The 15,189-nt window shown below is 41.7% G+C and overlaps 1 protein-coding gene across 3 annotated transcripts in view; it reads left to right on the top strand.

The window, feature by feature from the left end:
• The window catches only part of GCN1 (GCN1 activator of EIF2AK4), a 58,592-nt gene that overhangs the window by 38,113 nt on the left and 5,290 nt on the right, over positions 1-15,189 (top strand). For 2 of the 3 annotated variants that reach the window (XM_075012432.1, XM_075012433.1), the window contains exons 39-56: positions 591-659; positions 1,483-1,621; positions 1,736-1,932; positions 2,298-2,440; positions 3,217-3,334; positions 3,475-3,690; positions 4,322-4,486; positions 4,916-5,077; positions 6,212-6,304; positions 6,562-6,705; positions 7,858-8,127; positions 8,830-8,943; positions 9,181-9,411; positions 9,876-10,069; positions 10,617-10,731; positions 11,910-12,006; positions 12,891-13,039; positions 13,821-13,928. In XM_075012432.1, coding sequence (XP_074868533.1) covers positions 591-659; positions 1,483-1,621; positions 1,736-1,932; positions 2,298-2,440; positions 3,217-3,334; positions 3,475-3,690; positions 4,322-4,486; positions 4,916-5,077; positions 6,212-6,304; positions 6,562-6,705; positions 7,858-8,127; positions 8,830-8,943; positions 9,181-9,411; positions 9,876-10,069; positions 10,617-10,731; positions 11,910-12,006; positions 12,891-13,039; positions 13,821-13,928 — 2,724 coding nt within the window. Of the gene's footprint in view, positions 1-590; positions 660-1,482; positions 1,622-1,735; positions 1,933-2,297; positions 2,441-3,216; positions 3,335-3,474; positions 3,691-4,321; positions 4,487-4,915; positions 5,078-6,211; positions 6,305-6,561; positions 6,706-7,675; positions 7,770-7,857; positions 8,128-8,829; positions 8,944-9,180; positions 9,412-9,875; positions 10,070-10,616; positions 10,732-11,909; positions 12,007-12,890; positions 13,040-13,820; positions 13,929-15,189 lie in introns of those variants that run through there. The other variant, XR_012647980.1, reaches the window with a different exon arrangement.

The following is a 15,189-nucleotide window of genomic DNA, read 5'->3' on the forward strand; positions in this document are numbered from 1 at the left end:
GGATTTAGTGAGTAATCTGGGAGTGTGTGCAGCACCTGGCTCAGTGGGAAGGGAGAGGCCTGTGGTGATCCATTATATTTCTTTGGGACACGAGTGATCTACAGTATAATGCTGGTGCCATATACATTCCTCAACCAAGTGTTGTAGAAGAATAGTTGAATATTTCTATGCTGAGAGGAATATTCCTGTAAATCTGCTTCTCCTGAATGAATTTAGGGACTTTCAGTGTTGGCTCTCAGAAGGAAAAGTTGAACTGACTGTAGCATAAGATCCCTTTGGTTCCTTTATTGCTGGTCACTCTCTAAAATTAAACCTTGCATTGTGGGGGGAAGAGCTGGATTTAATTTAGTAAACAAAAAGTTATTTTTATGAATTATCGTGAAAGGCTTTTGAGGTTTAATATGATAGTACTCTGTAAGGAACATGTGGGAAAATGGAGTCAGTTTGTGTATTGTCTGTGCTGGGGAGGCAGTGTATTAAGATCCTGGGGTTGAGCTTTGTCTAAGTGTGGTACCAGACAAAGAAGAGATTCTGAGGGGTCTTGTTTTGTTTTTGAATTCAGCACTTGAACACTGGGTTCTTTGTTTCAGGATTTGTCTCCTTACCTACCCAGTGTGACCCCTGGACTGAAAACGTCTCTGTTGGACCCTGTGCCTGAGGTGAGTCTTGGTGGAACTACAGTTTTACTCATGTGAAGAATCCTTCTACTTGATAAATTAGGAATAGTTCTAATCTTTCTGAGCACTAATTTGCAGTGAGATTAGTGAGAAGCAGTGGAAAGAGAGTAGGGAGGGGCAGTAAGATCTCCATATTGTTCTGTCCTGATGACTTTTTTACAACTAGATAAGTGTTTCCCAAGTTTATTTTGGCTACAGTACCCTTTTAAACTTGAAGGAAGTTTGTGGAACGCCATTCCCAGGCTCTACCACACTTTGTCCCCAAACCTGCCACCCTATCTCCAGACTTTACCCACCTCTGCCCCCAAATCTGCCCCCCTATTTCCAAGCCAAATCTGCCCTTCCTATCCCTGGGCTTAACCCCTCTGATCCCCAAACCTGCCACTCCATTCCCATGAGTAACCTACCTTAGTCCCAAACTGGACCCCAGCACTAACCCTTCCATGGCTCTGGCTGGTGAGCCTATGCCAGGTGGCTGCATACGTGCAGAGGAAGGAAGGCTAGTGTGGAGGTGTTCCACTGGAGGGGTGTGACCACTTGGTTAGCTGGGTGAGTGAGTGGCTCTCTGCAGCTTCCTGCTGCCGCTGAAATAATTGAACTAAATTCAGTTAGTTTAACAGCAGGACCCCTCTGCCATCCTGTTGACCGTTAAACCAATTGAATTCAGTTCTACTGTTTCAGTGGCAGCAGGGCAAGGAGCCATAGAGGAATTTTCTTGCGGGACCCTTATTTTCACTCTATGGAACCCCATTTGGGAAACACTGGACTAAAGGTTTTGCAACTCTGCACTTCTCTCTATTGACAGGTGCGTACAGTATCAGCAAAGGCATTAGGAGCTATGGTGAAGGGTATGGGGGAGTCATGCTTTGAGGATTTGCTGCCATGGCTGATGGAGACACTGACGTATGAGCAGAGTTCAGTGGATCGATCTGGTGCAGCTCAAGGTAATATTACAGGTGCCGAGCAATGGTGGCATAGTTTCGTGGCTTGGCTGAAACAGTAATTTGGGTGTATCATCCTGTATTTACTATTTCTGAATCCAAGTGTTGTTTTTTCAGGTCTGGCTGAAGTCATGGCAGGGTTGGGGGTAGAAAAACTGGAGAAACTTATGCCAGAAATTGTAGCTACAGCCAGCAAAGTGGACATTGCACCCCATGTCCGAGATGGTTATATCATGATGTTCAACTATCTACCCATCACCTTTGGAGACAAGTTCACCCCCTATGTTGGGCCAATCATACCATGTATCCTTAAGGTAGGAGGCATATGGCAGGAGGTTCATGTTTTAGGGAAGAAAAGCCCTCAGGAATTTCTAAATGCCTAAGAGAGCAACTGAGGATGGTATTGTCCATAGCGGGTTCTATTCCTTCCTCTTCTCAGGTCCTTGATAGCATTGTGTGCTGGGTTTTGTGTATGGCTTTTAGTAAATGCTTAACTTTGAAGAGTATGGGAAATGAGAAGAGGCCTTCACTAGGGCTTCATTGCTTTGTAACTCATTTCTTGTAATGGATGACAGGGAGGAATTCACCATGTCTCTGTGTGGAAATCAAGTGCCATCTATTAGCTATTTTCTTCCATGTTGAAAGCTCCACTTTATTCTGGTTTGTCTCTTGGTTCTAGGCTCTGGCAGATGAGAATGAATTTGTGCGAGACACTGCACTTCGTGCTGGTCAAAGAATCATCAGCATGTACGCAGAGACTGCAATAGCTCTTCTCCTGCCTCAGCTGGAGCAAGGCCTGTTTGATGATCTTTGGCGAATAAGGTAGGGAACAAGTTTTTTACTCTGCAGTAAATATGCTCCCATGGGTGGAAGATTGGGTGGGTTGAAAGCCTCCCAGTGTTGCTATTTAATAAATCATAGGGGCTGTATTGAAATAACAGACTCTCCTTTTTACATAGGGACAAAGTTTGGTGTCTTTGTAGTAGTACTCTCAGACTAAGACTTCGGAGTGGAATACTGAATGTAATTTCTCCCATGTGATATTGCAAAGCACTCCTGGTAGATGACTTAGTCAGCTGACAATTTCAAAATATTTTTCCCCAGCAGTTTCTGTAGCAATATTTAGTGCTCAGATACACATACTGCGTTTCTTTTTTCAGTGTGGTTTCTAAACAGTCATTCGCCCTTGTGTGGAAACGTGAAGTAGAAAGAGCATTGGTCTGAGCTGTTAATGTCTAAAAGTTAATAATAAAATGGCTAGTGATGCATGCAGTCATGTGACAGCTTAACTCTGCCTTCATATCTTAGAAGCCAGTGGACATAGACAGTGTGCAAATGATTGTATCCGTGGGCTATTTTGCTCATCTTAGTTCAGATCAAGGCGTATCTCCACTTTAGTGTGGAATTCCTACTATTCCATCAGCTCTCTAGCGATCTTTCTTGGACAGATTGACAGGATGATCTTTATGCATTTCATATGAAAGTTCAGTGACCTGGCTCTCTTCCTCCCCATTTGCTCCTGTGGTAGTGTCTAGGATAACAGGTTGCACTTGTTTTCTTTTTTCTGCATGTAACTCTTCTCTTACTCCTTTTGTCAGGTTTAGCTCAGTTCAGCTCCTTGGGGATCTTCTATTCCATATCTCAGGAGTCACTGGAAAAATGACAACAGAAACTGCCTCAGAGGATGACAATTTTGGAACAGCCCAGTCAAACAAAGTAAGTGCTGTTATCTGTTGCTGTGATCCCATTTGTAGCAAGAACTGGTGGGGATACTTTTTATGATGGCAATACTACTTCAAGTTTCTTATAATGAAAAGTCCAATGTTGGCTTCACTGGTTTCCTTTTATGATTTCAGGCCATTATTACTGCTCTTGGTGTAGAACGGCGGAATAGAGTTCTGGCAGGTCTGTACATGGGTCGATCAGACACCCAGCTTGTAGTTCGCCAGGCATCCTTGCACGTCTGGAAAATTGTGGTTTCAAACACACCTCGCACACTACGTGAAATTTTGCCCACTCTCTTTAGTCTTCTGTTGGGGTTCTTGGCCAGTACTTGTGCAGACAAGAGAACGGTAAGGGTTCTGCACATGTGGTACTCTAACAAAGTGCTCATGACTGGTGTTTGAGGAATGTGATTAATTTTTGAATAAGCTCTGCCCCAAAGCTACCATTAACCTAGCCGCCTTAAACACACACAGAGGCGTCTTCTCGACACAGACCCTGTTTATTCAAAGCTGTTACAGCAAAATAACCATTCTTTTAAACCTCCCTTTCCACAGCTGTGTTCTCACCTTCATTGATCACTAACTCTGCTGTGAACACTTGCTTATGGATAAAATACAATAAGTAGAGATTTTAAAAAATTGCCTCAGTCATTAAGTTTCATGCAGCTTAGAAATGGAAGTGATGGGTTTCAGATGCTCTTACTCTTTAAAGTTTAAAAGGAAGCGAAAATATGCACATGGTTATATTTTATGGAGTTGGTAGTATGGGGCTGTATTTAATGAGAATGTACCAGGTCTGGATGTACTATGTCCGTATCTGTCTGAAACTCTCTCGTGGTCTGAGGTACATAATGTTAACTACCTTAGATCTCTTCCTAGTTAGAATAGAATATTCCAATTCAGTTGAGGTTGGCACATTCTACCAAGTTGTTTGAGGTAACTGTTCAGAGTGACTCTGTTGCACAATTGTTGGGGACAGGTTGCAGCACGGACGCTGGGAGATCTTGTTCGAAAGTTGGGAGAGAAAATCCTTCCAGAAATCATCCCTATCCTGGAGGAGGGCTTGAGGTCAGAGAAGAGTGACGAAAGGCAAGGTGTCTGCATTGGTTTGAGTGAGATCATGAAGTCCACCAGCAGGGATGCAGTAAGTTAAATTCCAGAGGGGAAATTTAAAACTCCTTAGCCTATGCCTTGCAGTTAAGGGGAAAAGATGCAGCAAACTTGCTATAAAAGGATCTGAATTTCACATCTTGTAACTAATTGATTTTGCTGTCCAGATGAAAGCACACACAATTTATTTTTGTTTGTACGTATGCTTGCAATTGACAGTCTTAAAACTACAACCTGTCTTCAGATTATGAGGTGTAAGAGTTGAAAACTTGTTTTAAATTAATCTATCTCATTGTGGAGGTTACATTTTTTACACAAATCAATCTGTTTAGATCTTCCATCAGGTAAAGAGAAATTTGTGTCTAACATGTAATTTGTGAGTTCCTGCTTGCTGTGTTTAGCTATAGCTGTGTTCCAGCTGCAATAAACAGATGCCCTGTACCTGTATCTATGTATCTTACAGGTGCTGTTCTTCTCAGAGTCCCTAGTTCCTACAGTGAGAAAAGCTCTGTGTGATCCTCTGGAAGAAGTCAGGGAAGCTGCAGCTAAAACCTTTGAACAGCTTCACTCAACAATTGGATACCAGGCTCTTGAGGACATCCTGCCATTTTTGTTGAAGCAGCTGGTAAGCATTTCAGAAATGACCAAACACATTTTTTAATAATCTGGTTGTAGGAAAAGTTTTGAAATTCTTGCTGTGGGCTGAAGGAGGAGCTGATCTAATACTAGGAGAGGGCCACCAGTCTAATGATTTCATTTCATCTCTGGATTAATCTCTTCTGTAAGAAGAGAAGGAAGTGGTCTTGTAGGTAAAGTGTAGGATTACGAGTTGGACCATCTGGGTACTCTTCTGTCCCCTCTACAGGTCTCCACTGTTATTTGGGAAATCACTCACCCTATGTACCTGTCAGACTCCCAGGTTGTGCACAAATTTGACTTACAGTCCTTGTTCCCCCTTCAGTGTGACAGCCCCTTCTTGGGGTGTTCACTGTCACCAGGGTAGCCCCTTTGTCTCCTGGGACCACACCTCTCAGAGTCTTCAGCACTTTGTGGGTCCCTTCGGGGAGACTCCACACTCTGGAGTCTTGGGGCCTCTTCTCCCAGAGGGAATAATGCACCCTGTTCTCCAGACCAGAGTGAGTCTCAGCAAGCATAAAACAGGAAGGTTCATTGAGCTTTGAACACAGGATAGGAAATCTCAGGCTTATAGGCTTGGCCTCTGTAGCACAGCATGTCTGAGTCTCCCCTGCATCCAGGTGGGCTCTCCCTGATCTCTCCTCCTCCCAGTCAAGAAGTCCCCTCTTTCCAGCTGAGCTTCTGATAGCTCCTTCCAGTGGTTCCTCCACAGCCCATTGTTCTTTCACTGGCCAGAACTAGCTGTGCCATCTGACCTGGTCACCAGTCATGAGGGTCTTCATTCTGTGCTGGTCCCTGCAACAGCAAACTCCCTCTCCCCTCACCTTGTTAAACCAGTAACACCTGGGGACACTGAGTGCCACACCCTTCTTCATGCAAAACCCTTTGAACTCCCCAAAAGTCCCCCACTTTGCTACAGTGCCTCATTATGGAGATTCTTTCCAAACTGATGAGTATTGATTATGTGTCTGAAGAGGGTTTTGAGAGTCCCAGGTGGGAGGTCTCACATAGGAGTTGGTTATATGATTGTTCTACAGTTTGTCACTTGAAACAAAGTCTCTTTTGCTGTGGAAAGAGAGAATCTTTCAGGCGAGCTGGCTAACTCCCCAGCCTCTCTCTGCAGGATACTGAAGAGACATCTGACTTTGCTCTGGATGGTCTTAAGCAGGTTATGGCTGTTAAGAGCCGTGTGGTGCTGCCTTACTTGGTGCCAAAGGTACGTTTCAGAACAAATCGAAACTTTGGAGGATGTTTTATTTCTTTTGGCCTCATTCATTCTCTGTGCAGATGTTTTAAAAAAATTGGGAACAAATTTTCAGACTATGAACAGACTACTTGCCAGAAGCGCTAATTTTAATCTGAGTTACGATGGACCCATGATTGAGAGTTGTTCATGCGTGCGTATTACGTGTGCTACTTTCTGAAAAGTCTTATTGGAGTAAAATCCTGTTGCTTCTCCTTGTTTCCTTTTAGCTAATTTCTCCTCCTGTAAACACCAGAGTGCTAGCATTCCTCTCATCTGTGGCAGGTGATGCTCTGACACGGCATCTAGGTGTAATCCTACCTGCTATGATGTCTGCACTGAAAGAGAAGCTGGGCACTGCCGATGAGCCACTGGTAAGTAGCTTAGTTCATGCTTTGGTAAGTAAAGAAAACTAGTGTTCAGTTATAAACAATGTTTCAGTGTTTTTAAATAAGAGTTTTTAACTTAAGTCAATCCATTAGCTCCTCAATTGAATCATCTTTTTGCTGGTGATTGATCAGGAGCTGGGAAATGTAGACTACCTGAGTCTCAGTGGGTTTGGCCATCAGTGTGTCCATTTTACAGGCTCTATTTGTAAATATTAGAACACTGGGCTATTAGATCAGAGATTAAAAAATATGTTGTGGCTCTGTTCGTACACTGTTGCTTGTGCCATCTATTAGGTATTTTTTCCGCTTTGAAAGCTGCACTTTATTCCGGTTTGTCTCTTTGTTCTAGCCTCTGGTTGATGAGAATGAATTAGTGTGAGACGCTGCATTTCGTGCTGGTCGAAGCATCATCAGCATGTATGCAGAGACTGCAATAGCTCTTCGTTTCAAAAATATCTAATATACAGAGTCCAGAATGTTTCTGTCAGCTACATTTGATTGGTTTTCACTGTCTAATAACTAGTTACACCAAGTTAAAATGATGGATTCATTGTTTACTATTAGATGTCTGTTAACTGATCTCCTAGTGCAGAAATTGTCTCCAAAGTTATCCGTAGCCGGCATTTCCTTCAGTATGCGGACACAGACTCTGGAACTGCTTGGATTAAGCTGAAGTATTGGGGTCTGTGATCTCTGGGCTGAAGATGGATCAAAATGCAGCCACGGTCATTTAGGGTAAATTAATGGCTGCCTTTTGGCTTTTTGCAAACTACTTATGCAGCTTCTTAGTTGGGGAAAGTTTGGGCAATTCTTAGTTTTAGAGTGAACCTACCAGGTGCTCTCATGTCCATCCTTCATAAATGGTGTTCCATCTTTAGTTTATGCACTGAATTTGTCATTAAATAAGGACAATCCATGGTTAAAAATAGTTGCTAAACAGTAAAATTGATTTTAGGCTCAAGATGAACTGCAACAACAGAGACCCTGTTGATGTGACTGATTTCCGTGAATGTAATGAACAGTTGTACACTCTATCCTGGATGATAATGGTCTGTAGCACAATACCATGAAACCTTGAGGCATGTGTGGCTTTTATTCTGGTTGAAAGTTAGCCTGAAGTTTATTTTGCCATTTTAGGAGATGGCTAACTGCCAGGCTGTGATCTTATCTGTGGAAGATGACGCTGGGCAGAGAATTATCATTGAAGATCTATTAGAAGCCACTCGCAGTTCTGAGGTGGGAATGAGGCAGGCAGCAGCTGTCATTCTAAACATCTACTGCTCTAAATCGAAAGCGGATTGTAGCGCCCATCTCAGGAACTTGGTCTCAGGCTTGATCAGACTTTTTAATGATACCAATCCTGTGGTTCTGAATGAAAGCTGGGATGCTTTGAATTCCATCGCCAAGGTGAGATGTGGGGCGGGGCTGTTATAGCAATACAGTCTGGGAGGGAATGGACTGGGTCAAATACTTCTCCAGGAGAGCCCTCTGTTTTCAGTGGAAATGAGGTCTTTGTTGCAAAGGTTGTAGTATATTCAGAACTGAACTAGACTTCAGTAGTAGGGGTGAAAGGCCAAACATTCAGAAAGGCTGCTGTTACACTAGCAAGTTTTGCTGACAAAACCGGTGGAACGTCCACACACAAAATACATTTTGTCGACAGCTTGTCAACAAAACTCAGCACGTTAGCCAGCAGCATTGTGCCTCTCAGCCATGAGAGTCTGTCTATAAAAAAGCTGCGTGGATGCTCTGCAAGGGCGTTCTCTCAACAGACAGAGCATCTACAACAAAGGACAGCCCTGTCTGCTGTGTTTCCAGGTGCCTGTTTTGTCAAGAGAGAAGTTGTGCAGTCCGGCTGCTCGGTTGACAGAGCGCAGTGCTCTCAAGATTGGCTTTTGTGTGTGGCTGCACTCTGTCAACAGAAGTTTTTGTCTGGAAATCTCTTCCGACAGTGACTTCTGTTGACAGAGTGCTGTAGTGTAACTGTAGCCGAAGGAAATGAATACCAGTTGTATTAGTGACTTATCGCTTGATAAACATGATAAGAATTCAGGAATTGTGGTGATTAATGTTGTTACACAGTCTTTGCCCGCTTTGTCACTCTTACAGAAATTAGATGCTGGAAGCCAGCTGGCCCTCATTGAGGACCTGCACAGGGATATTCGTATGGTGGGAAATGAGGCCAAAGGAGAACACGTGCCAGGATTCTGTATTCCAAAGAAGGTAAGTGATTAGTATATAGTGTGATGCTGTGATTTACCACAATAATTGTCATGTCTTCCCAGTAAACTAGTTGATGTGATTTTTTTTTTTGTAGCTATCAAAATACTGTAATCCTGGGGTATTCCAGACTTTCAGATGTAGAGACTTAGCTTGCACTTCCAGTGAGAAGTGTGTGGAGGAAATAGGTTTGGTGTTGTCTGCATTGTTGGGTCTATTCTTGTGTTATTCCTGTGACAGGGAGTGACTTCTATTCTTCCGGTGCTGAGGGAAGGTGTTCTGACTGGTAATCCAGAGCAGAAAGAGGAGGCTTCAAAGGCCTTAGGACTAGTTATCAAACTGACCTCTGCTGAAGCCCTGAAGCCCTCTGTTGTGAGCATTACTGGACCCCTTATTCGAATCTTGGGAGATCGGTTCAGCTGGAATGTCAAGGTGGCTTTGCTTGAAACATTAAGTCTTCTGTTGGCCAAGGTAAGATTCCAACTCACTGGTAAACTGCTTTGTATTTCCTTTTTGTCAGCTCTGAACTCTCCAGATTTGCTAACCTTGTCTATGTAACCAAGTTGCCCTGGGCTTTTGTGTACCGTGTTTAATTAGAAAGAACACTCATGTCATGGGTGTGAAAATCTTCAGTGATGTCTCCTTGTAACTGTAAAAACTTGATGAGGAAGCCATGAAAGTAAACCAAACACAGACTAAGTGCTTCATGCTCTGTTTTGTGACAACTGAATTCAGTTCTTGCATGGTTCTCCCATTTTTCACCTGTATTAGGGACATTTGAGCAATTGCTGATTTTATCATTCTAGCTGAGTGCTATAACACCACCGCACCTTTTTTTTTTTTTTTTTTTTTCCCCAGATCTTGTCTTTCTAGATTTTGTTTTACATTTGAGTATGTGTGATTCCCTCTCACCTCTGAAATCTCTTCCTGCACAGGTTGGGATTGCCCTGAAACCATTCCTACCTCAGCTACAGACTACCTTCACCAAAGCGCTACAAGATTCAAACCGTGCTGTCCGCCTTAAGGCTGCCGATGCTCTCGGTAAATTGATTGCCATCCATATTAAGGTGGATCCCCTTTTTACTGAGCTGTTGAATGGAATCCGTTCTAGTGCGGATTCTGGCATCAGGTAAGCTGTAGAAGACAGGCAGGATGTGAAATACTTGGCGCTAGTGGGAAGAAAGACAAGTCTATTTTTTTAAAAAACAATCAATAGATATTATCTGAGTTATATGAATACTATGGAAAAACTCCAATAATTTGTTCCTTTATGTAGCATTTGTTTCAGGCCCTATGAACATGGTATTTTTTTCTAGTTCCAAGAATAAGCCAACATATCAGTGAAACCTGCAGCTCCTTAAGAAATGAGTGTCCTCCTGGAGATCTTCCCTTTGTGAAGGGTGCAGAATCCTTCCCAGCAGTAAGAATGACAACCAGATGTGAACCATTACAGGCGCTGCTTGGTGCTGATGGTTCCCGCCATTAGAGAAGCCCCAGCACCTTGAAATATAGGCACACCCACCCTTGTACTAATCATTTTTGTGAGTCTGTTCTTGGCAGACAGCTCCTGGTTCTTCGTTGATGTTCTGGTTTTTTTTTTGTTTTGTTTTGTTTTGCGGGCGGTGGGGAGGGCAAAACTGCAGCCTTGAATTGTAACTTATTGTTGCTCGCTGCAGAGACACCATGCTGCAGGCCCTGCGATTTGTAACGCAAGGAGCTGGTGCCAAAGTGGATCCAACAATTCGGAAGAACATCACCCTAGCGCTTCTGGGAATGCTGGGCCATGATGAGGTATTGCAGGAAAGGGCCACTGGGGGGTTGTCTTGTGCACACTGTTTTTTAACTGAGACTGTGAGCTTTCTTACAGAAGTTTCCTAAAATAACTTTGTGGGGGAGTAACTAATAATACGTTGGAAAGAGAGCTTATATAAAGGCTGAGGTTATGCATTGCTCACTGAACTGAATTTAATCCATGAAACTGAAATTGCTATGACACCTTCCAGCATGTTGATTGAGAAGCAAATTTTATCCAAGAATAAGATATTTCCCTCATTGGTCTATTGTGACTTAAATTCTGTTAAATTAGTGTTTTATGAGCTTCTTCATGTGTTTGACCTTCTGATCCTCACCAACACGTTTGTTGAGGCCGCTAAAATTTACCATCAGGTGAAAGTAGGAAATGTACCATCTGCACTGTAAAAGCATATGTATAGTCTTAACATCTCAATTGGTAGAGAGAACCTCAATGTGGTAATACGTTTCTCTTTCTCTGGAAGGGTTCCATTCTCACTGACAAAGAAATTGTCCTGTTTTAGGGAGGCATGTTCTGCATCTGACAGATTGCAACGCTTGCTCTTGAACCAACTCAATATTGCACCACAAGATCAAAATTCACATTCAGTAATAACTGCATCCTCATTCTACATCTTTAAAACATAGGTTGCTGTCGTGTCAGAGAAGGAAGAAATCTCATTGTGTTGTAAATATAAATGTGCAGAGAACTGTAATGGCAAACTCATTTTGGCAAGCTAAGACAACAAGGGGTGCTAAAAGTTTTGAAACAAGCTGTATTCACTAGCAAGATGGTATTTTGGAGGCAGATAGCAGGTGCTACTGCTGCATTTCCCAGCCTGTTAATCAAGAATTTGTCCTTTCCACGTCTGTAAAAGATCCTCTTAAATCAAAAAGCTGAAAACAGATGTTTTCCATGTATAACTCTGCCTACATCAAGTCAGCAGTGGTACCGACCATTTTGATTATGGGTTTCGTTTTTAAATTCCACTGCAGTAAACAGGAAAACTTGGGGTTGACTGAAATCAACGAATAGTAGGGGTGGGCAGCTGATCGTGGAATCTTAATTTTCTTTGTGTTTTGTTTCACAGCTTCTTTTGTCACTTGGCCTTCTCAGTGAAAATTGTCTGTGTATCAAAGTCTCCTAATCTTTGCCTTTCTCCTCCTTTCATTTTTAGGATGCTACCCGCATGGCATCAGCTGGCTGTCTAGCAGAGCTGTGTGCATTTCTGTCAGAAGAGGAGCTCAGTGTTCTTCTCCAGCAACACTTATTGGGTATATCTAGCAGATAGTTATAACTGTGGTCTGAAATAAATAGCAAGTTTTATTAAGTATGAAATCTTAAACTGGAAAAGACACCCGAATATGATAGAACAGCACTGTTTCCAGAGGCTTTAATGACTTGTATTCTAGATTCTTAATTGTAAGCCACTGTTCTAGTACCTCTTTTGGGGTCTAGCATACTGGTCCAGTAGATCAAAATTGAGTATACTAAAAAAAAACCACCCAAACCGTTTATAGGCAGTTTTGAAGCAGCTTTCATTTTCTATGACTTTTGGCTGTAACATTGAAAGATAGCAACATACTTATGCCCTGATGCTTGTAATTGCTTTTGGAGAATTAACTCCATTGTCTTGTTTTCTAGCAAAAATGTTAATTCTCCAGGAATGGTTAGCAATCTGGGGACACGACAGTAGCATGTTGAAATGGGAATTTAGTGATTGGTTGCTGTGAATCTATGAATTGCCAGCGAATGTGTTTTTATTTCATTCAAGAGACATAGCTTCAGTAATGATGACGAAATCCTTCATATTTTAAAGTTGTTACATGTCAGAGAATGATACCTGATTGAGATAATCCAAGACAATGGGATGAGCCTGGGACTGGGAACCAGGAACTTTTGAACTTGATCCCAGTTATGCCACAGACTCATTTTGTAACCTTAGATAAGTCACTTATTTGTTCTACTTTCCTTGGTGCAAAATGGGTCTTCCATCATAGGGTTTGAGGTTTAGTATTAATGTTTGCATAGCACTTTCTAAGGAAGGTGTTACTGATGTTTATTTTTATGAAATGGAGATGAATATCAGCCTGACAAAATTAATTTATATCTGTTATACTGAGTAGCAAGGCTCAATAGTGCTTTCTCTGTCTTGTAGCGGATGTCTCTGGGATTGACTGGATGGTGAGGCATGGACAGAGCGTGGCACTCTCTGTGGCTATAAATGTAGCTCCTAGCAGACTTTGTGCTCCAAAATACTATGACAGCGTTCAGGAGAGGATCCTCAGCAATGCCACAGCAGACAGGGTAAGTGCTATTTGAAGGCCATCCAGAACATTTCCCAAAAATTCTGCTGCATTGTAAACAATTAAAAGCTTTGCATGCTCACAGTGCTCTGCAGTAAAACAGGGATAATCCTCAAGCACACTCTGAAGCATGTACCCTAAACACACACACAATTCTGGCCTAGGGCTCTGTGATTATTCCAATTCTCTTTTGATTTCAACTGTCCGTGGATGTGGTTGGTATGTGATTGTGTGCAAGTTTTGAAAGGGTTTGTCTAAATTTTGATTTCACACTACTGCAGTTTATGTATTGAGCAACCCAGAAAATGTTTGGAAAGTACATTATATACATTCCTCTTTCCTCCATGCTTAGTTTAGTGAAAGTGTTTTAAGTTGCTGAAGCACTTTTCAGTGTGAACAAATAACTGATGCTCCTAGGATAATGGCTCAGGTTTGGGTTACTTAGTAGAGTAAGTACTAGGGGCTCTTTCATCTTATGAAGAATGCCTGACCATCATAGTGTGGCTAATTAATATTTAGGAAAAATAATTGTTGTGGGTATTTAGCTTTGAGGGGGCGGAGTAATCCTTAGCAATGGGACTCTGGATATATAGTTTCTGTTCTTTGCTTTTCTAAGGCCCTCTCTGTGCCTCTGTTTTAGCTCCTTTCATTTATCTGTCTTCTCTGTAAGCTCTTAAAGGCAGGGATTTTCTCTTACTCTGCGCATATGCTGAATCTAGTACATTGTGGCTTCTACACAGTCCTGTAATAATGAATGTGCCTTGGTTGTCTCTGTGCTGCAGATCCCCATTGCAGTTAGTGGTATCAGAGGGATGGGGTTTCTTATGAAATACCACATAGAAACAGAAGCAGGAAATCTGCCTCCCAAACTCATCAACCTTTTTATTAAGGTAAGCCCAGGAATGTGTCCTCCAACATTTTTGCTACCTGAACTATTCTACAGTAACTTTAACCAATGAAATGTGACCTGTATTTGGGTCAGCTGCAGAGGGTCATTGGCCACTTGATGGTTTGGTCAGTAAAATCTCAGTACTAGTTGTAACATAAAATGGTGTATACATGTTGCAATAATGGTGATTTAAAAAGAAATAAGTAAAAGAAAAATGGAGCTTGTCATTTTTGCTGCTACTTATTGTATAAGGAAGACTTGAAAGTGCTGTTTTCCCTTTTAATAGCTCTGTCTTTTTAACCTTGGAAATACAGAATGTTAACACCAACCTTCCTTGGTTTTGCTGCAGCAATTCCCAGAATTTTGCAGCTCTTACCTCTTTCTTATTAAAATAGCTGGGATGCTAGCAAAGATGCCTTTTCTCTGTAATATTAGTCACTGAAGTTACATAGCTGTTAACAAAAACTTTCAGGCAAACCAGAGTTTGAAAAAGTCTAAAAATCTCTTTTCCTCTCATTTGTTCTAGTTTCAGTCTAGTGATGTGCCACTTTTTTATGAGGGTAGACAGGAGCTGAATTTCTAATGTGAAAACTAAACAGAAAACCCTCTTGTCCCATTTTTCATTGAAGAAAGCCTCTGAGGACTTCTTTATACATCATAAAGGAATTTAAAAAGACACAAGACCAATTGTTTTCTTTCTAGTCACCTTTATTTGGCAATAAAAGTGTTCATTTTTGTTTTCAGGGTTTAATTTTTTCTTTTTAAAAACTCTGAACTGCAAATAGACTATAATTGCTTCAAAGCAGCTCCTGTCATGTAAAAGCATATAATAAAATTATAGGCATCCAACATCTGAAGACCTTATATTTAATTTGTGAGACATGTTACGATGTACTATGGTATAAATGTAATGTTCATAGTATACATGAACATTGTGATAAAAGTAGTGTGGTGTGTGTTTAGTAACTCAGAACTTGTCTAAGGTTAAAACAAACAGAAGGGCCAAGTTCCCATTTAAACCTTGTCTGTACAACTTATTTTAAAAAGGCAAAGGTGTCTGATAGTCACTGTTGCTGTATGAGTGACCATTGTTTTCTTAGGTAGCTGAGGAGAAACCACATGACCTGCAGACAACCATAAGCTGCAAAACTATTCTTTTAAAAAAGATGTATTATTGTCAAGTTACAGTCCCAACTTATTCCCATGTAACAGTTTGCCTAAATTTGTTGATGCACAGTAAAAAACAGAAATGTACTGTGGTG

Source organism: Carettochelys insculpta, chromosome 18, assembly GCF_033958435.1.
Source record: "Carettochelys insculpta isolate YL-2023 chromosome 18, ASM3395843v1, whole genome shotgun sequence".
Classification (NCBI taxonomy): domain Eukaryota; kingdom Metazoa; phylum Chordata; order Testudines; family Carettochelyidae; genus Carettochelys; species Carettochelys insculpta.